The sequence below is a fragment of the Lycorma delicatula genome, chromosome 4, assembly GCF_047948215.1.
Source record: "Lycorma delicatula isolate Av1 chromosome 4, ASM4794821v1, whole genome shotgun sequence".
NCBI lineage: Eukaryota > Metazoa > Arthropoda > Insecta > Hemiptera > Fulgoridae > Lycorma > Lycorma delicatula.
This window is the reverse complement of record NC_134458.1, coordinates 167,788,746-167,812,496: the sequence shown is the minus strand read 5'-3', so window position 1 is coordinate 167,812,496 and position 23,751 is coordinate 167,788,746. Positions and strand designations below refer to the sequence as shown.

Genomic DNA, 23,751 nt, shown 5'->3' with positions numbered 1-23,751 from the left:
CAGTCATTTGACTGGTTTGATGCAGCTCTCCAAGATTCCCTATCTAGTGCTAGTCTTTTCATTTCAGTATACCCTCTACATCCTACATCCCCAACAATTTGTTTTACATACTCCAAACGTGGCCTGCCTACACAATTTTTCCCTTCTACCTGTCCTTCCAATATTAAAGCGACTATTCCAGGATGCCTTAGTATGTGGCCTATAAGTCTGTTTCTTCTTTTAACTATATTTTTCCAAATGCTACTTTCTTCATCTATTTGCCGCAATACCTCTTCATTTGTCACTTTATCCACCCATCTGATTTTTAACATTCTCCTATAGCACCACATTTCAAAAGCTTCTAATCTTTTCTTCTCAGATACTCCGATTGTCCAAGTTTCACTTCCATATAAAGCGACACTCCAAACATACACTTTCAAAAATCTTTTCCTGACATTTAAATTCATTTTTGATGTAAACAAATTATATTTCTTACTGAAGGCTCGTTTAGCTTGTGCTATTCGGCATTTTATATCGCTCCTGCTTCGTCCATCTTTAGTAATTTTACTTCCCAAATAACAAAATTCTTCTACCTCCATAATCTTTTCTCCTCCTATTTTCACATTCAGTGGTTCATCTTTGTTATTTCTACTAAATTTCATTACTTTTGTTTTGTTCTTGTTTATTTTCATGCGATGTTTCTTGCGTAGGACTTCATCTATGCCGTTCATTGTTTCTTCTAAATCCTTTTTACTCTCGGCTAGAATTACTATATCATCAGCAAATCGTAGCATCTTTATCTTTTCACCTTGTACTGTTACTCCGAATCTAAATTGTTCTTTAACATCATTAACTGCTAGTTCCATGTAAAGATTAAAAAGTAACGGAGATAGGGAACATCCTTGTCGGACTCCCTTTCTTATTAGGGCTTCTTTCTTATGTTCTTCAATTGTTATTGTTGCTATTTGGTTCCTGTACATGTTAGCAATTGTTCTTCTATCTCTGTATTAGAACCCCAATTTTTTTAAAATGCTGAGCATTTTATTCCAGTCTACGTTATCAAAAGCCTTTTCTAGGTCTATAAACGCCAAGTATGTCGGTTTGTTTTTCTTTAATCTTCCTTCTACTATTAATCTGAGGCCTAAAATTGCTTCCCTTGTCCCTATACTTTTCCTGAAACCAAATTGGTCTTCTCCTAACACTTCTTCCACTCTCCTCTCAATTCTTCTGTATAAAATTCTAGTTAAGATTTTTGATGCATGACTAGTAAAACTAATTGTTCTGTATTCTTCACATTTATCTGCCCCTGCTTTCTTTGGTATCATAACTATAACACTTTTTTTGAAGTCTGATGGAAATTCCCCATTTTCATAAATATTACACACCAGTTTGTATAATCTATCAATCGCTTCCTCACCTGCACTGCGCAGTAGTAAATTACCTAATAATTTTTAAAACAAATTTTGATAACTTTAGGAGCAAACCTTATTATGTAACATTACTAACACCAGTTTATGACAAATTTTCTCCAAAAAATAAAAAAGTTTTGTTCTATTCAGTATGATTATGTATTATATTACATAAAAAATGTCAACTACTAACATAAGTTCAGTTAACTAGACTTAAAATAATCAATGTTAACATATCAGTGATTCATTACTGATAACTAATAAGAAAGATTTACTTACCTTCATATTTCCACCAGTAACAGCAAATTTTGTAAGGAACGTAACTGCTTTTTCTAATAATGCTTTGAATTTGGGTTGTACTAAATGCTCTGGTTGAATTAATCTTATTATGTTGCCTAAACCACGAATAGCATTTACTCTGACCTGTAAGTACAAAAATTTTGTCACCATACTAAAGAACAAAGGGATTAGATCTTAAATATTTAATATATGTAGGGCATATGTGAAATAAAAAATGCTGTATTTGCTCAAATGTATGTCGACCCCCCTTTTTTAATTTAATTAGCAGGAAAAAAAGTCTGTAGAAATTCTTCTTTCCACCAATAAAAGATTAATTTTTCTGACCATGTTCCTGGCTACTCTTGTTAGCTGTTCTCTACTACTACCATTTTAAAACACAACAAGGGGCAACTGGTAGCCGCCTGAAAGACGTTACCTCGGCCACAACCATGTGTTGTGGCGTAGGAACACCCTCCTGACTTTGGACTCTTCCTTGTCCACCCGTCAGGGTCCCTTCTGGCTCATCAGAACATCCCAACTTTCTCTTCTGGACTACCGAGATGCCTTTCCTTGTCCTATCCTTCGCAGGGTCCAGGTATGTACCCCACGCATACCCTCCCATCAAGTGCGCCCGCCTCACACACCTTAAGGGTTTCCTACTACTACCTGGATTGCACTAGTAATCGGCTACCAGTTGCCCCTTGTTGTGTGGATGTGTGGATTGCTCCAATAAACAATTTCATTCAAGCAACCACACAGAAAGAAGTCTGGACCAATCAGATTCAGGAGATCTTAGTGGCCAAAATCCTTTAGAAATGATCCTTCCACCGAAAAAATCCTATATCATCTCCACAGTCAAGCAAGCTGTATGGCAAGAGATTCTGTTCTACTGCAACCAGCAGTTATGCTCATGCACTTGCAGTAAGAGTGAACTGTTGGATAATTTCTTGGTAAATAGCAGCAACCAGTTTTTTTTTTTAAAAAAGGGTCCTATTATTCATAATAGGATTTAAACCACAATTCATAAGCCTATTTTTTGCGGGTGTAGGGGAGATCCAAAGAAAATTACTATTATCATATCCACCAAAATGAAACCATGCTTCATCTGTGAAAAATACTACATTTAAAATGTCAGCGTTGCCTCTAATGAAGTTCTTGAACTACTGACAGTAGTGAACCTTTTTACATAATCAGCATTAGTTAGCTTATGGAAAACTTGCATTTGATACAAATAACATTTCAGCATTTTTCTCAATGCAATGTGGTTTGACTCTAGTGAAATGTTCTTTTCCCGGCTTAGTCTAATTGACGCTTAACTGTCTTGTATGATCTGCATCATTAAAATTGACCTGTGTCAGGCATGTTCCTAATCTAACATCAAACCTGTTTCATGAAATTTCTTAACACTTAAGACATGCTTTCTTTTCAGAGTTCTCCCTGAATTTTTGTTGACACACAACATTTTATCTCTAAATGTTTCCATCATGAATACATGTTCTTGAACATTTAATCGCATTTCAACAAATAACAATACAAAATTATGCAACCTTGTTCAAAAGCCAATGCTCAATACAGACTGGCAATACTCAAATGTGATGGCAATAAATAGGTAGGAACCTATTAGAAAAAGAAATATGTCTAAATGTGGGTTCCTTGTCTAATGCTATCTGGTGTTATTGAGTTCCATGTCTTAATAATCCACTCACACAATAAGCTCACAGAAGGTTTTTTTATTATTCCAGTAGGACTTAGCTGATGACTGTTGCTCCCCAGTCTAGATTAACTCGTACTAACATCTTCCACATTATTTAACCCATCTCACGCCAATATACACATTTTTACAAAACAGAATATAGTATTGAGTGATGGGGTCTTTTTAAGTTGAACACATCCTGTATTAGTATTATTATTATTCTTTTTTTATATTTTATGACTACATAGGAACACTTATCCAAATCTTTTCTAAAGGATTGTTTAGGCCTTGCGGTCCCTCCCAGTACTTTTTCATGTTTCAATCTCTGTGCTCTTTCTGGTGTTAAAAATGTTCGTGTTGTGATTTTCTTTCTTGTGAGTATGAAGTAAGTGGTTTTGTCCTTGAATTTTTCATTTAATTTTATCTTGTCTGTGTTATCTTCTGGTGTAAGAACAATTTCCTTCACATCCTCTCTTTTTTCTCTCATCTGCATCCTGTTTTGGTTTTTTTAATAAGTATTTAATTACACTATTTTATCATATTTTGCGTACTTGCTTAAACTTTATATCTAAGTAGCATCATAAAAAAAAATTGTACACAAGATTTTCAGTAAAAAATATTTTAAAAGAAATAATGATTGAAATTTTTAAATTCTTATCTAAACAGTTTTTCTATATTTTCATGAAAAAAATTATTGCATTAAAATTTCACTCACAACAAATGAACATTTAAATTAATGTTATCATCATCCTCATCATTACTGCCATCTGAAAATAAAATGCTGTTTTGTTTATTCAATTCTTCCTTTCACAGAATATCATCTTCAGTTCCATTTAATGTATTACTAATGCTACATTTTTTAAATCCTTATCTAATGCTATCTGGTGTTATAAAGTTCCATGTCTTAATAATCCCTCACATAATAAGCTCATGGAAGATTTTTTTATTATTCCAGTAGGATTTAGCTGATGACTTGCTTTGCATCCAATAATCACAATCTTTTTAAAGATTATCTTTAAAAAACTTGTTCACAATTACATCCAAAACCTGTACCTGTTAAGTCATACCATCAGGTATTATAACTAAATCAGTATTTAGTATTTTTTTGATGGAAAGGGAAGGAGAGATATCAAGTAGGAATCTCGAGTTTTACTTTTCATGGGCAGAAACTGGTAAGAAGAGTGTTAAAGGTTGCGAATGTTGATGAAAGTGTAATGATGATGATGAGGATAAAGGAAGAAGATATTGTAATAAGTCAAGTGTACATGCCAACCACTCAGCACACAGATGAGGAAGTAGAACAGTGTTATGAAAGGAAAGAAGAGTTAATTGAGAAAGGAAAGAAGATGGCATGTGTAGTGATACTAACTGATTGGAAAGATGTGGTTGAGAGGGATAGAAAACAAGGTGGAGGGAAAATATGGTCTAGGAATTGGAAATGAAGAGGAAAAAGTTTGGTTAGATTCTGCATGGGGAAGGAATTAGTGTTGGGAAACACCTGTTTGAAAATCATAAAAGAAGATGTGGGTATCATGAATGAACAGAGAAAGATATCAAATTGATTATATTATGATAAAACAAAGATTTAGATGTTTAAAGAATGCTAAATATCCAGATGCAGATATACGTAAATTCAGATCACTATCTATTTGTGGCAGAAGCAAACATTAGGCTCAAGAAAACTGGGATTGGCAGGAGAGAGATTACTATGATTTGGAAAGCTAAGGGAACAGGAAACTATAATAGAGGAAATGGAAAAAATTATGCTGGAAAAAATGAGAATGGGAGGTACACCAAGTAATACACAAGTAACTGAATGGAAATTAAGAAGAATTTAAAGGAAACAGCAAAAGAAACGATAGGATTTAAAAGCAGGAACAGAATAAGAAAAGAGTGGGCTACAAATGATATGTTAGACAAGATGAATAAAAGGAGAAAGAGGAAAAATGTATTAACAGAAGAAGGTAGAAGGAAATTTAGAAGGTTGAATAATGAACTAAAAAAGGGAAACTGAGAAAGCTAAAGAAAATTGGCTTGAAGAAAAATGTACAGTAATAGAAAATTTGGAAAAAGAAGGGAAATATAAGCTAATATATAAAGAAGTTTCAAAAATAGTTCTTAAAGAGAAATGAGGGAAGAAAATGTATCTGATAGAGGCAAAAAAGATGGGGAAACACTTAATGAGGAGAATACATTGCGTACTTACATGCGTTAGGAGAAAAGCGAAGAGAAATAGATATGGAAGGGAAAGAAGAGAACAAGGTTCATGATCAAAAAGAGTACAGTATATTTATTAAAAAGTGAAATAAATGAGGCAATTAAAACAATGAGAAAAAAAAAAGCAGAGGGATGTGATGAAATACCAACTGAACTCTTCAAAACACTAGGAGAGGCATGAAAATTGTTACTTATAGATCTATGCAATGGAATACTTGAAAAAGGAAAGTGGTCAGAGGACTTCTGAGATATAATAATGATACCAATAGAAAAGAAAAGAAATTTGATGAACATAGAATGATTAGCCTAATATGACATGCAGTTAAGGTACTTACTATTAAGGGTTCTAAATAAGAGGATATACAATAAATTTGGAACAAGGGAAGTTATAGGGCTGCTAAGAGTAATAAGTGAGAGAGATACATGGAAAGAAGGCAGACAGTGAATGTTGCATTCATCGAACAAGAAAAGGTGTTTGACAGAGTTAAATGGGGAAAATTACTGCTAATTTTGAAAAAGAAGAGAGCTGACTGGAAAGAGAGGTGCGTAATAAATAAGGTGAACTATAATTAGAGAATAAAAGTGAGGGTAGGAGATGAAATGACAGGAAGACAGGGATTGAAAGGGTTTTTTCCTGGGCAAAAAATGCTTTCATGTTATCACCTGAACATGATATATTTGACGCTAATAAATAAATGTTAAAAACTGACAATTAAAAACTAAAACTCAGCAGTGTAAAAATAGATCTTAAAAGGAAAAAGCTTATAATTTATACTAAAAGCAAAATAAAAATACAAAGATAATACCACATTATTTATATCAATTAAAAGAGATTGGAAGTGGATGCTGCATGTCACAAACACTATTTAGTATTTATCTGTAAGAAATAATTAAATGCTGTCTGAATAGGAAAAAGATGAATAAAATCAGGGGAAGAAGAAGAATAAAATGCATATGTTTAGCTGATGAGATGGTGGTACTGATGGAGAGCCTACGTAAATTAAATGAAATGTTTGAAGATTTAAATAAATGAAGCTTGTGAAAGTCAGGGTATGATGATCAACAAAAAGAAGAATGTATGGTATTAGGCGGAAAAGAGGAGAGAATTGAGATTAAGATAGGAAATTACAACAAGAATATCAAGAAGTAAGCAAGACTGCTATGTGGAAAGATAAACTTAGTGTTAAGAGATTAATGAAATGTTTTATTTGGAGTGTGATGCTCTATGAAGGTGAAACGTGGATGATGAGAAAGGCAAACAGAAAATAAATTGCAGCTTTTAAGATGTGGGTGTGGCACAGAATGATAAATGTCAGATGGCGAGACCATGTAACAAATGATGAGATGTTAAGGAATATCAGCAAGAACAGGAAAATGCTAAATGTGATAAAATATAGGAAAAGGAAATTGCTAGAATATTGTATGAGAAGCAGGTGCTATAAGTGGATGCAATAGAAGGGTTGGTGAATGGAAGGAAAGAAAGATCTCAAGTGATGGATGGAATTATGGAAAAGAGAAAATAAGCTGAAACAAAGAGGTTAACAAAGGAAAGGTGTAGAGCGGCAGCATAACAGGAGCTGTCCTAATGACAGAACACTATGAATGAGTGAATGAATACAGATGCTTAAGCATCTCGGTGGGGTTCAATGTGTAGCTGTGTAATGATTTATGTGATTATATTAGTTATCTAAAAAGTATTGAGCCTTTGGAGACCAAAACTGAGAATACATTTATTTTTATTGGAATATAACATTATGAGATCATGTATGCACCATTTTCTTCAATGACCTTCGGCCGTTTTTCTGGCAACACCATAATCCTGTCGTTATAGAACTCCTGTGGTTTCTGGTCAAAATACTGTGACATGTGGTTTTCACAGGCCAATTTGGAAACTAACAACACCATTAACAGTGAATACATTAAACCTTGTAGTCAAGTTCTCAATTTCTTATTGTCAGCACGGTATACAATATACTTTCTGTTAACCAGTTCAGGCTGTTTCTTTTGAACCGTTAGGTGCAATTATGCTAATTATCGAAAGTACAGGCCTGAGTGTATAGTTCAATGTGGCGGCAGCAGCTCATGATGTATAATGCTCTTCCAATCCCACTATATGCACAGCATAATCTGCCTGGTGTCAGTGTGGGTTTTTCCACAGAGTTTGGAGCTTCTTGTTTTGACCATGATCTTTTTCACTCATTATTGTTGTAGGTTATCCACTTTTAATCACTTGTGATCAGCCATTTCAGAATGGCTCAATTACATTACATTTCAGCAGAATTTTGCAGACAAATTCAACTGAGTAAATTTTTCTGAGTTAGATCATGTGGCACCTAAACATTGAGCTTCTTTTTGTAGCCAGTTTTCAGCAACATGATTGGTGACGGATGTTTAGGACATTGGTGATGTCATGACTGCTTGCTTACATGCTGGTTTTCTTCAACTTTTGCCAGAATATGCTAATGCTATTTCATGTGCAAAAGGCTTAATTTTTAGACTACCTATTTTATGCTACAACCTTGTAATGATCAGTAAATAAATAAATTACATAAGAAAATAAAATAATAGGAGCTTATTACAGCATTAGCAACTATTAAATAATAGGTACATACACAGTATATATATATATATATATATATACATAAAAGCAAATAAATATTTTGATTAGAATATTGTATGCTTTAATAAAATTTGGAACTTACATTTTCAGTATCTTGTACTGCAGTAAGGGTTGCTTCAAATAACACCTCCAATGATACCTCATAATGAAGTTCTGCAGATCTATAATCAAATATGTATAATTTGTAAATATAAGTTAACTATTTAATTTTAAAATTCCTAATAAAACTATTAATGTTATTACTGTTTAGTAACTGATAACTTATAAATGAAGTGGTAAGGGATAGATGTAAAATAAATAGTATAAAAAAATAAAAGTAATATTTTAATAAACTAATAATAATTCAAATGTATTATAAATTTTTACTTTGAAAGCAGTGACAAATTAATAATATAATTACCCCCTTTATTTGGCACTGTTTTAAAAATACAGTTAAACTGAAAATGTACTATTTTTCAGTGCATTTTTGTCAGATTTAATTTTTTCTACTTTATTTCACATTTAACCATCTCCCGGTCGTGATGTATGGAAGCGCACGGCATCCTGTACCAAAATCTTGCTCAAAATGCATAAAGTCGCACATCAATTACATGGGCCTGTTGATGCTATCTAATTTATTTTTATGAACTAAACTTTATAATACTATTCACAGAACTGTTGTTTTTAATTTTTTTACACAGTACAAAGTTTTTAACTGTCTGATTTAGATGTGAACAGCTGTGTTTTGTTTTCAAACTTTGTTGTTGATTTACATTTTATGTGAAAATTGCTTCTACGAGTGCCAATCGTGTTTCTGGCAGTGATATTAAAGATTTAGTGTTTTAAAAGATAGTGATTCTTCTGTTAGTTTTAGTAATTTTTCTGACGACAGTGATTATAGCAATGAGAAAATTTAGATGATGGGACCCCGGAGGTGATAACAGGTTATGTCAAGCTGTTGACTGGGTAAATCCAAATAATTTTACAAACCTAATTTATTTGTGCATGACTATGGCCCTAATCATGATTTACCACAAGGTTCTAATGAGAGATTTTTAATGCTTATAGGTGGTGATGAGTTTTTCAATATGATTGATTGCCACACTCACTATTATCACACAACACACAATATAGTGACAATAGTCACTATTGTCATACTCAATATGGTTTGCTTATACTATGTACAGCAAACCAAAAATAACATTGATCTGGGAGTCTGCTGAAATGAAGGCCTTCATTTCACCTGTTGAAATGAAAACCTTTATTGGGATAGAAATATACATCGGAATTTATGATGTTATGAGTTTATGGTCTTCAATCAAGTCTAAACAGTGCAATCTTCCATTATGTACAGTTGGATATTTCCTTGAGTATCATCAAGAGAGAGGCATAGAAGTGTCCCAATTAATAGTTGAATTTTTTCTTAGTTTTTTACATTAATTAATGGTACGCTTTTTAACTATAGACCAAACGTTATTGCTGTAGGATGGATATTAATAAAATAAACATTATGTGAGTGAGTCAACCTAAAATTGATGTTTCTTCAAATTAATACGGTAAGTTACCACCGAATAGATAACTGAAATAATGACTGGGAGAGGATTAAAATTTGGATAGTTCTAAAAAAACTTCAGCCAGCATGAAAACAAAAAGGAGCAGTTCACAAGAAATTTAAAGGAGATAAACCTGCATCTTGGAGATAAAAATAATTAAAGGAGAACAGAGGAATGAACAGTGTAAAGAGACTGAGTATGACTTATAAAGCTCTCTGGAATGCAAAATATATTGGGCAGGGGGAAAATATTTCTTTGTATTTAAATGCAGAAGTAAAACATTCTTTACATTTCAAATGAAGTTTATTAAAATAAATAAGTGTTTTGACTGACCACTTTTTGAGGCAGAATCTTAATTCCGTTGCTGTAGAACTTCTGTATTTTCTGGACAAAAATTATACTAAATGATTTTCACAGGCCCCTTTTGAAACAAACTTTATACCATTAAGAGAGCTGTGTACAGACTGAGACTGTGCAAAGTCAGCACTATGTGGTGGATGCACCAAATCTTGCCATCCAAGCTCTCTCAAATTCTGATATGTCACCAAACATGCATGGGGCCGGGCGTTGTTGTGATGAAGATGACAATACCTTTCCTGATCAATTCTAGTTGTTTTATCTTGATTGCTTGGCATAATCATTCCAGTTGTTGACAGTAGAGATTAAAATCAATCATCTGACAAACTGTTAGCAGCACATAGTAAACAATTCCTTTCAAATTCCACCACATATACAGCATTTCTTTTCTTGGTATCCATCCTGACTTTGCAACTGTTTATGTAGCTTCAGTGTGGCTGAATTATAATTTTTTCCAATTATTATTGTAATACGTGATTCATTTTTCATAATGAGCCATTTCAAAAATGGTCCATTTTATTTCATTTTAGGAATGATTTTCGGATGGAAATTTGATCCACTAAATCTTTTATTGTTAAATAATGTGAGACCCAAATATAAAGTTTTTTTTATGTATTCAGTCTTCTTCAAATGGCTTAAAATTGTTTTACGATCAATGTTTAGTTCATTACAGACATCAAGACTGCTAATGTACCAGTGTTGCTCAATTTTTTTTGACTTTTTCAGTTATCAATCGATCAGAGCAAGGTGCAACATTGACATCAAAATTTCCATGAAAGCGTATGTATCAGCTTTGTACCACACCTCTGATATGTTCTTAAATCAGATTTTTTTTCAGTCTGAGTTGTATTTTTCCTAATTTTTGTAATAACTTTAAAAAAATACTTCACAAAAACATTTCACAAATTTTTAAGGTGGAATATACCTTCTAAATAAATAAAGTAATTTAATCATAACATTTCTAAAAATACTCATTGCTATATATCACCTTTCAAAACCAGGAAGTTTTGCCAGATTTAATTAATATTACCAGAGTGATTACCATGTGATTCCTGAAGTCATCTACCAGAAGAAAAAGAAGAAAATTTCCCCAAACCCAATATATTATTTCTTTACTCTTAATCTTTGAAATGACTTTCTGGAACTTTTAAGCAAAATATTTTGAATGTTATAATGTGTTAAACTCTACAGCCTATCTACGCTATAACAATCAGAAAACTGATGAAGACATAAGTATGCAAAACTTTTGCTGTTCTATTATGTGGAAAAATAAGATCACCAGAGAACTTTCCGTACAAAATAAAAATATTGATCCTTATGGATGAAGTGTAAAACTTGAACATAAAAAAATTGTTTTTAAATATACATAAAATGGATCAATTTGAAAACTAATAATGTTATTAATAATAATTATTACCCTTACTTCAGATTTTTATTTATCAACAGGTAAATTATATGGTGCCTGAACAAGCTCTCTGATTTTGTGGACTCACTGTTATGGTTCTCTCACTTATCTGTGTTTGTGGGCTCTAATAAAGGTGTATCATATAAAATGCAACCCATCAATATCAGTAAGTATATTTATATAAAAAAGGAATTTGTTGTAATTAAATAAAATATTTTATTTCTAAACTTTCCAATACCTTAAATTCTAGAGTAAATGCTGGAAGTGGCCACCATATTCATGAACACACGTTTCCACTCTTTTCACTGCGTTTCTTGCAACTGTTTTCAGAGTTTGTGGGTTGATATGTAAAACAGCTTGTTCTATACTGACCTTCAGTTCTTCAAGTGTTTGTGGTTTGCTGCTGTACGCTTTTTCTTTGAGGTACCCCAAAGAAAAAAAATCTGGTGCAGTCAAATCTGGAGATCTTGGTGGTCATAAGCCATGACCAATAATGCAATCACCAAAGAATTCATTAACAAAATCATAAGTTGAATGCGCTTAGTGTGATGCTGCACAGTCATGTTGGAACCAGCAATATCAACCTTCATCCTCCAAAAGTGCAATAAATTGTAATAAAATATTCTGATATTGTTTTGCAGTAAAGACATACGCGAAGAAAAGAGGACCAATAATTTTTTTCTGTGATATTGCACACCATACTCCCATCTTCTGCGGGTGCAATTGCTTCTCATGATACACATGGGGATTTTCAGCATTCCAAATCCAACTGTTATGGCTGTTTACATGGCCATGCAGATGAAACCACGCCTTTTCTGTTAAAAAAAATAAAGTCCATAACATGAATACCCTCATGTATGAATCGACATAACCAATTACAATTTTCTAACTGTTTTTCTTTTTCTGGATCAAGAAGTTGATTAACTGTTTTAATTCAGTATGGTTGTAAGTTTAATTTTTTTGTTACACGGGGCGAATTAGTTTCAGCTGATAAGCATCTAATAATGTTTTGACGAGGCAGTTAATTGATCTTTGATTTCAGCGACTGTGTTTGCATTCAACATTGTCACTGATCTTTCATTTTCCTTGTCATTAACAGAACATGTCTCTCTAAATTTAGCCTCAAAACTGATGTCTTGTTAGGTGCTGGTTTATCACGGTACTTATGGCAAAAAGATTCTTGCACTGTAACCACTGATCGTGTGCTAAGAAGAATAAAAACATGTTCATCTTGTGAAAATAACATCTTTCTAACAATGCACTGAGCTTTATATGATTGCTTTGATGTGGCTCTCAGTAGCAGTCTACTGTGTTCGTGCAATGTTCATTTATTGGATGAGTTCATTCCAGCAATGTAGGGGAGTTGGACAGTCAATTCAAATATTACAGAAGGCTGATTGGTGGGTTGTGTTTAAATGGGACACCCTGTAACACTAATGTAATAGGAGAGAATATCTTAATTATATGATTATTTATTTTTATAAAATTGTATTAATTATGCAACTTTTAATAATTGAACTACAGGTAATTAAGTGTTTTGCACCCTTTAAAAGCAGAATGTTTCTGTAATTTTTTTTCTTTTGTATGCTTTTCAATTGGTGTACTCAATTACAATTGTAATTTTGTTTAAATTACAAAATTGGAGTAAGTTTATAAATTCTACTCAATTTTTATATACTAACCCCAGCAAGTTTCAGGCTTTTTGTTATATATTTAAAAGCATGTACTAGGTCATAAAAATAATGATTTTTTAAACTGTCTTGGGTATGGTTGAACTGAAAATTTAAAGAAAAAAAATATATTATACGTTATTTAACATTTTCGGTTTTATAATTACTAGTTTAATGTATATTTTTATTTTTCAGTAAAAATAAAGTTCACTTCATTATTATTAGATGGTCTTGGTGCAAACAACAGGGATCAGAACAGATAATCAAACAATGATGAGTATTCATTAGCAGTATGAGGCATAAAATCCATCTTCCCACATATATTAAATTTTATATTGTGAACACATCAACAAATACAGAAAATTTGGTTTAAAAAGCACTTTGACTGGCACACTTTTTTGGATTATTAGCTTAGAAGTTTTTCCTAACAAGTAACAATTTGACCTTAGCTGAATCACTGCAATTAATTACACTTTATTAATGTATCTTAAAACAACACAATAGTGTATTCTTCATCTGTTGAGTCACAGCTAATTAATGTGGGTAATGTCTGTAGGCAATCGTTCAAACTCTCTTTTTAACTGAAGAAAATATTAAAAAGTTTAAAAGATAAATTCTTGGCTCAATCCTAGTTTTGTTGTAAAGCAAATAGACTTTTAGTTTAATTTGTTATTCATAACACAAAATTTAAACCCCCTAAAGTGTGATTATTACTTTTAGGGAAGTAATAATATTTTGTTCTGGGAAAATCATGAGTGTCTTAGAGGTACAACAGTTGATGATGTCTATTCTTTAATTTCAGAGATTCTGACTAACCTAGATAGGTCATAGGATCTTGCTGTTTTGTTTTTCTGAGACATATCAAATGTGTTCGATTGTGTAAGACATGACAGACTCCTCATCAAGTTAGTTTGGTATGATATTTGTTGTACTAAACAATGCTGGTTGAGGTCGGAATTTGTCATGAGTGATGTAATGACTGATAGACATACTATATGGTAACAGATATTTTTCTGATGGAAGTTTGTATCTTGTGGAATTGGTTGCACATAGATTCTTGGCACCTTGTTGAGTCTGATTTGTGCAAACTATTTTCTTAAAATAGATCAATTTATTGACAAAACTGATTGAAAGAATGAAACCTTGATAATTTAGGGAAACAATTAACCGAATGTATTAACAAAACTATTGAATGATTTGAGTGTTTACTGCAATTGCCAAATCCTTAACTGTTGTTATAAAGCTAAGTTTATGAGAAAAAAAGAAATTAATTTTAAAATTAAATCAGGTTCAAAAGCTGAAAATGTATACAACTGTGATACATATAATTGTGGCTTTGAAGTAGTTAATATTTAGATCAAATAATAAATTAGACGGTAGCCTCTTTGAAAACAGTTCTAATAGTTTGTAATGGTCATCTCCTTTTCCTTATGAGCTGCAGGATTATTTTTACAAGGAATTCTTCAAAATTAATATTCTTTCTCTTCAGAAGAGAATGTAAGGTGTTCTATTTCAATCATGCTATCTCATTTTAAATACAATTAATTACAAATTCCAGCAATTTATGATTATATATTTGTAATAAAAAAAAGAACAACACTAAATTTTATGCAGACTAAAAAAATAGAAAACTATTTTTATCTGCATAATTTATCATTTTATAGAAATGGTCCATATTATAAGGCAAACAAATTTTTTAATAAACTGCGAAGGGAAATCAGTCAAATCAAATGAAAACTTATTATTGCTCAAAAACATTCTTGAATAACCTTTTACTGGGTTTGGTATCCAAACAGTATTAAAGACTTTTTTATACAAAAGACATTTATCTGATTTTAAGAAACATTTTCATTTATATTCGTTCTGTTTGATCCTAGAGTATGTATTACAAAACTAGATTGTCAGTATATTTTAGAGAATTTACAAGAAAATAGAACAAAGTAGTTACATATTCATTTTATAAAATGTGTCACAACATTGTTCTTTTTAATTCTGTTTATTTCAAACAATTAAATTTTTGTTAATAGTTATTTTATCTGAAGTGAATTTTAGTCATTACAGAACTTTAAGTAATTAATAAAGAAAATCACATCAAATCAATTACTGAGAGATAAAATATAGCTTTTCTTGTGAAATAAAAGTAAAAAGAATCATTACTTACGGCGAGTTCAGTAAACAATGAGTTAAGTTGCCAAGTGTCCAGGCTGCCTTTACTCTAACTGTAGTAACTGGATCTTTAATTACATTTATGACTGTTTCACTTACATCAAATACAAACTGTTCTTCCTAAAACATATAACACAATATCTAAAAATAAATTTAAAAAAAAAAATACAAAAATAAAGTAATAAAGACTTATGCTCTATATTAGTAAACTAAAATACAACAGTTCCCTATTTCTATGAGTATTACATCCAAATACACTACAGATCACTAAAAGTGTGATTATTAGAAGTTGTATATATTATTTTTCCTTATATAGATTAGTTACATAATAAGTTTAATTGAAACTAATGCAGAATACAATATTATTAACATGAAGGTATACTAATTGAAAAATAATTCCTAATAAATTATCCAATAAGTTAGAATACTAAATTTTGTAAATTAATTACTGGGTAATAAAAACTAAGCAATAAATCATTAATTCATATATGAAGTTCAATTTTATAGAAATTTTTATGAGTATACATGAAAAAAAAAACACTGAAGAACAGAACGGTGAGTTTATTAAAATAATAATTAAAAAAATTACATAAAATTAAGATGTATTACTTCATATTTATAACTGGTAACTGCTGTAATTACCAGTGAGAATACGTTTAAAAGAAAGAATCCTTATAAGTAATGAGGGCTAAAAGCTGCATCATACAATACATGAATCCAATCAAAAGAATTCACCTAGCACCTCTCTCACTAGCAACACTAAACCTGCAAGAGGCGCATTTGTTAAAGTAACTTGGTGGAAGGTTGGCTATCTGACTCTGGCAGGAAACTGGGTCAGTGAACAGATTTGTGTTTAGTACTACTGAAGGCTTGTTCTTCAGTTTTCTGCAACTGACTTGTCTCCAGCACACTTACATCCCAACAATTCTATAATGACTAACATATCAGGTATTAGCAATGAAGTACTGTAAGCTGTGAAATAAAAAATTGTTTGGAAGAAAATTCAAAATAAAGTGAGTTTAGAAGACTACACAGAGGCAATCCCTGTCCCAGGTTACTCCATTAAAGGGTTAATAATCGACATGAAGAGAAGTTGTAGAAGATTCAGAAAAATACAGTCTGAAAATGGGAATACTAATCTGAATGTGAAATAGAGATGTAAAAATACAATAACACCAAATAAAAATGAATTTCAAAGTTTAAAGATGTCTGATGCTTCAAGGCAAAGGAAGGATAGATAAGAAGAATCAGGAGTTCATTGAATCATACACATACTTTTTTTTTAAAAATAAACCTTTTAATACTTTTAGGATATTTTAATACACACAACTGATACTGGGGATACAGAATCCAAATGTACAGGGATACTATGAAATAAAAAGCACTAAAAATCATGTTGTTAAATAAAGTTTATATTGGAACATATTATGAGAAGAGGTGAAGAAATTAAATAATTAAGGGTAAGAAATTATTAAATGATAGCACAAAACAAGATAATACATTTTCAAACACGATTATAGGATACAGGAACAAGAGATTATCAAAATTAATTTTTCTTTCAAATGTTACAAGCTGAAAAGAAATTTTATCTCTTAACCAGAACATCTCTATTTATTCTTTAAAAATTCTTAGATGTTTAATTTGGTAACACATTAACATTTTTTAATACTACTATTCTAGGGGATAATGAAATGTTATCTTATGTTTTATGATTTCTTAGGGCTGTCAGTTTATATTCAAGTATTTGAATTACTGCAGTGTGTTTCAGCTATTCATGCCATTTGCTGTAAAGCAGATGGTAATTTTATTATTTTAATTGAGATAAATAATGTGATTCTTTATTTATTACAAAACATATATATCGTGTCCAGATAAAGTGGAAGCATTATTTGCTCAGAAAAAGAAAAAAAGAAAATTTAATAAAACAGATAGGAGGGGGGTCTTGAACCTAAGACTTCTTGATTATGAGAATGTAACTCTCACCATTCAGCTTCTGCTGCTATTGAGGTTGAAAGCTGCCATTCTGGATTTAAAGGAGGGAACCTCTTCTATCATGTTGCTGCAGAACATCAATAAACTCTGTTGTAACTGACTGCCTCCCCTTCTAAGTAAATATTACATATGCAAGCAATAATAAATAAATAAAATAAATAATGCAATTAATATGATAAAAATTACCTCCATTAAACATGGAAAGGAAAGAAACATGCCTATAGCGCGAATGGCAGATGCTCTTACTGATGACTCTTCATGTTGACTGCATCCAAACAGTAAGGTAATTATAAGAATCTGTACATCACCCTATACAAATATAATTCAAAATTACTATTAAAAAAAAGCTGTGTATATATATATATATATATATATATATATATATATATATATATATTTTCCCCCTAAAATCCATCTTTTCAAGACCCATATCACCTCTGTACTAATAATTATTGTATGTAACTCAACTTGATCCACCCAAGTACAGAATTAAATAAAGTAAAATGACATTCAACTTACTTTTTCATAATGTCTACAATAGTACTTTTGTGGCAATTCACATCATCAGTTATAATTCTTCTTTATAAAATGTTTACTACCTAATTAAATATTAAACTCAAAATGATAATTAAAATATATATTTATTATATAAAATTAAAAATTTTCAAATTTAATATATATATATATATATATATAATATTTAAAAAATGATAAAATTAATATTAATTTAAATTATTGAAATTAAAAGTTACACATAAAAATATGATGTCAATTATGATAAAATAAAATTAAATATGATAAAAACAAAATATACTTCTTGTTTGGCCAGCAAATATTATAGTACTGCATGAGTAATTAAAATTGATGTATTATGATTATCTTTATCTGAAAATGTGCTGCCATCTATTGTCGCCCTTATAAGTGTGTCATTCTCATACTCTGCAAGTTGATCAAGTTGTATTTATAAAAATAATATTTTTCCAAAATGTCTAAGATTTTTATTATTTTTTATATCCCCTTTTTTTAATTTCTAATATTTCCAAATTAGATTCAATATTAAAAATAGAATGTTTATTATTAATGAAGTGGTCAGCAATGTTAGAGAAACCCAACTTTTATTTTTATAGTGTCTAAAATGCTCAAGAAATCGGCTTAAAAGATCTATTAGTTCAACCTATATATATGATCACAATCATTACATTTAATTTTATAAATTCCACATAAATTGTATAAGTTATATGAATCAGTAGAAGCTTAACAATAAATATAATAAAATTGGTAATTTAATAAAAATTAATAATTATAAGAGTAATGATAACCATAATTATAATTTTAATATAATAATAATAATAATAATAAAGGCTTGGGTTATTTCACATTACAGGAAAATTCATTGGGTGATAACGTTTATGATAATTTGTAACTAGACAATATGCATGCAAATTCGGTTCATTTCCTGATTTGATAATTTAACAAATATGGTCCTTGATAATGATGAACAGTTTATTGTAGCTAATGCGTATAAGTTTTATCTAACAAAGGATGATAAGAATGATATTGTTATGAATATTGTGGTAGATTCCAAAATAAATAAAAATAGAGAAAATCCTAATAAAGAAATTTTATGTAATAGCATTAGTAATAAAATTTATGATATAGAACGAGGAAATATAAATTAAAAACCTTTTATTAATTATAATAAAAAAATAATTTACAACTAAATATAAATAAATAAAATAACTAAAAAAAAAAATAAATAAAATAATATTCTGAAATCAGATAAAACTAACATGCTGGTCATCATGTATTCTGATATATTAAAATTTGATGGAACAATATATAATGGAGAATGATTTCAAGGTAATAAAGGACCCTACTAAAACATTTCCAAGAATTACTAAAAGTTTAATAATAAAATACCGCAACATTTTCAGTTATAAAAATAATTTAACATATCACACTAGGTTGTACCCTTACGAACCAAGCGCACCTATATTAATAGGACTACCAAAAATACACAAACTGCTCCTTTCATTAACTTCAAAACTGGTCCTTCTTACATTGTCTCTAAAATAATTGATAAAATACTTAGAAACAAATAAATTTAGGTAAAATATAATATAAAAAATAATTAGTAAATAAATTAAAAGATTTAAAAACAGATAGGTTTTCCTTTGTCATCCATTTTATCTAAGGTTTATTTACAGGAGTTTGAAAGTAAAGTTGTTTACAAGATAACTCATATGCATGATATTTTATTATGGACCAGATATGTTGATGATAATTTTGTTGACTATAATCCAGTTATATGTAATGAGCATTTTCAACAAATTAAATTCCTACTATAGTGGAATGAAATTTACCATTGAATTCGATACTAATAAAAAATAAATTTAGATGTTAATATTGAAATTAATAATAAAAATAATCAATGTGTACATTCCGTATATAGGAAACCCACATCTAACAAAACTACTAATATACACAGATCTTCAAATCACACAAAGTATAATGAAAATAAAAATAAACTAAACAAAGAAATAGGTATTATAAAACAAACTGCCATATTAAATAAAAAATAACATAATGGTTATGATAATTCTTTAGTAGATAATAAATATAATAAACAAATGTAAAAAAGTAAAAATAATACACATTTAATAACATTAAACAGCACACAAAAAAGTTGACAATGTATATTTAAAATATGTATATAGTGATAAAATTGTTGAAAATATTAAAAAGGTTTATGATAATAATAAATTTAAACTCGCATACCAGACAAATAACCATACAATATAAAACACCTAATAAGTAATACACATAATTCATCTGATTTATATAACCTGAGTGGCATTTCAACCTGAGTTGAATGTAATGATTGTGACCATATTTATACAGGAAAGACCACTAGATCCTTTAAGGCTAGATTCTTGGAACATTTTAGAAATTATAAAAAAAGGTAAACTGGGTTTATCTAATGTATCTAATCATCTGATTAAGAATAAACATACAATATCTGATATTAGGACAAATGTAAAAATACTGGAAATTAAAAAATATAATACGAATACAAATAGTAAGGGATTAGACATTTTAGAAACATACTATATATATCAACATAAAAATAAATTTAATACGATCAACCTTCAAACAGGGTTTAAGGATGACAGTATTTTGAAAGCTGCAGTAGATGGCACCACCATTTATTTTGATAGTGATGTATAATTTAATATATTTCAATCAGTATAGTAGAGTAAGTTCAGTTAAATGGACAACATGCATAATTGCTTTCCTTAAATTATTTTTATTTTAATTTTAACTTTTGATTTTTAATTTTTAACTTTATTTTGATTTTATGCCTTGATGTCGTATTTTTACTTACGTAAAAATTTTTACAATTCAATTTTAATTAATTTTTGATATTTTTAAATAATGCAAGTAAATCGTGAAAGTGTTCCTGCATATATAGTGGAATAAGGTACGTCATCATCCTACTTTATTTATTCTATACTTTGGTTGATCTAATAAAATAAATATATTTTTATATAGTACAGAGGAGTATGATTCTTAAAATAATTATCTCAAATATATATATGAATATTAACTTAAATGTAATTAAGTTTATTTTCTTCTTGACTGGATAGAATATAATAAGGCATATTTTACTTAAAAATATTACCTTTATTAATCTCTTGGGTTAACCAATCAACTATACAAACTTATAAATTAAATCCACTATTTTTCACTTAGAATTCTCTAAGCTTCCTCAGGCAACCCATCGGGTTGGTCGAGTGGTAAACGTGTCTTCACAAATCAGCTGATTTTGAAGTCGAGAGTTCCAATGTTCAAATCCTAGTAAAGGCAGTTACTTTTATACCAATTTGAATACTAGATCGTGAATACCGGTGTTCTATGGTGGTTGGGTTTCAATTAACCACACATCTCAGAAATGAGACCTGAGACTGTACAAGACTACACTTCACTTAAACTCATACATATCATCCTCATTCATCCTCTGAAGTAATACCTGACTATGATTCCCGAGGCTAAACAGGAAAAAAAGCTTCCTCAGGTGATAATACAAAGAGATTAATAAAGATAATATTTTTAAGTAAAATATGTTTTTTTATTATATATAAAAGACAAAAAGATAACACGGAAACAAAACTGCATAGATCTTATAATAAATCACTGTCACAGCTTTATAAATAATCAAAATTAGGGAGGCAAAAATTGAAATGTCAAAAGAAAATAACTATTTAACAAAAGGAAAAGAAGTAATATTTAAAGCAAACAAGATCCTATTAAAGATTGGAATGAAGTCACGGCCCATTTTATAATTAAATTTGAGGGTAGAATTTAATGGATTTACTGAATATATACAATCAATAAACAGGGCCTCAGGAAGGAAATACTCTGTTTCAATTTAAGATAGAGTTTTTATTGTTACTTATTGAATGATTACAAATATCTAATGGAAAATTCATTAACAGTAATAACATTGGCTTCAAATTATAACTGCAGAAAATTATAAGGGAAAATTTATGTTGAGATGAAGATGTATAATAATACTTTGTTACTTTTCCGAGAAATTGCATTTTTCATAATAATAAAGCAAGATTTGTAAAATGTTTTTTAAAAAAAGCCACATGAGCACATTTCCACAATCTGCTTAGTCTATCAATTGCCATGGTACTGTGTATACAACAATCATTACGGATTACCATAAAAAGGGAAGTATAATTCTATTAAAATACACCTCAATTAAATAAAACTCAACTGAGTTCAATATTAAAAAATTAATAATGGTAACCTACTGGTAATAACTGGTAAATATTTGGTCCGATATTTGCTAAACAATCACAAGCAACAGCAGCTAATGGCAATGTACTTTGTAATATTTTTAAAAGTGGTCCTTTAAGTAATGATTTCCACATGTCAATACATTCTTCTTCAATACCTATAAAAGATAAATCATTTCAAATTATAATTATGCTTTATTCATTCAATTGTAAAGGAATAATTAATTAAACTTATGAAAAATGTTTATATTACAGGGCCACTCCTTTTACTTCATTGTAATTTAATTAGAATTATCATTTTAAAGTGATGATGAGAGGATATGTTGAGCTGTGTAGAAACCACTCTCATTAGCAAGCAATTTAAACACAAAACAAAAAAATATATATATTTTTTTGCAATATACTGAAATATGCTTACTATTATAGTAAATATTGTGTATAACTGTGTATGTATATGCATATACACATGCATGTCTTTCCAATGCATTTGCAGGCAGCCCGCCAAGTTTAATTAAGTGGGAAGAAATGTAGTATAGCAGGGCCATTCAGAAAGTTCTCAGCCTGGCAGAGAGATGGTGAAATACAACCAAATGATTATGATATTAGTTAAGTAATAAGGGTAAGCCTTTAGAAGGCTTAGTGCAAAGTTTCAGATGTGTGTGTTTACTTCCTTGTTTGGGGAGGAGATTGAATAAACAAACAAGTTTTGAATTCTTCTGAATGGAAAAAAGTGAACTTCTAGCCATTACAAAGTACTTTATTTTAAAAGGTTTAGCTCTGATGTATGTACAAAGTTAGATTCCATTTTAAAGAATTTTTCGCTTCATTTTCAATGGTAATGACTGCTGAATTTAAATGTGGTGGAACATCATTTCAAATATATATTTGACTGAACATTTCACAAGGGTGTTTATACTTATTTAAAAGTGATGCCACTGAGTTTTTTCAACATTTTATAATAGTAGATAAAATGTAGATCACCATTACACGACAGACCAAACATCAGTCTAAATAGTGGTCAAGAAGAAATGAAAGTGAAGATAGTTCCATCTACAGGAAAAGACATTGCTATAGTTTCTGTTTGGGATTCTTATGGTGCAGTTGCTTACATACTACTATGCCTTTTTACACCTGATGACTGGGGAGCATTAAGCTTTTAAGCTTCACTACTGGATTGACTGAAAGGTAATATTCAGGCTAAATGTATATTTTTTGCCAAAAAGAAAATGCTCTTTTATCATGTTAATGCTCTTGCACACACATCTTAAATTTTTGCTGTAGAACTCCATGATTTACGCTTTGAAGTACTTCCACTTGCACTGGATTTGACTCCCAGCGATTACTTCATTTTCCCAAATCTGAAGAAAAGGCTTGCTGAATGAATCTTCACTTCAAATGATGAGTCAAAGCTGAAACAGCCGCTGATTAAGTAGAGTTGGTCAGGTCACCTTTACTAGGAGTTTTTATACAATATTCCCAATGTCTGTGAGCAATACATAAAGACAACAATCTTCTTTTTCTAGGCAAGTGCTCACAGTTATAAAGGCACATCCCAACTGCCAAACTCTTCTATCCTGCCAACTTTCCTCCTCCAAATTCCTTCTCTCCAGCACTCCAGACATCCACT

The 23,751-nt window shown here is 30.2% G+C and overlaps 1 protein-coding gene across 1 annotated transcript in view; it reads right to left on the bottom strand.

The window, feature by feature from the left end:
- LOC142324062 (HEAT repeat-containing protein 6) overlaps positions 1-23,751 on the bottom strand; it is a 78,128-nt gene that overhangs the window by 9,540 nt on the left and 44,837 nt on the right. Inside the window, exons 10-14 of the mRNA XM_075364674.1 lie at positions 22,140-22,282; positions 17,506-17,628; positions 15,323-15,447; positions 8,280-8,358; positions 1,668-1,811 (exon numbers count right to left, since the gene is read on the bottom strand). Of these exons, the coding sequence (XP_075220789.1) occupies positions 1,668-1,811; positions 8,280-8,358; positions 15,323-15,447; positions 17,506-17,628; positions 22,140-22,282 (614 nt within the window). The remainder of the gene's footprint in view (positions 1-1,667; positions 1,812-8,279; positions 8,359-15,322; positions 15,448-17,505; positions 17,629-22,139; positions 22,283-23,751) is intronic.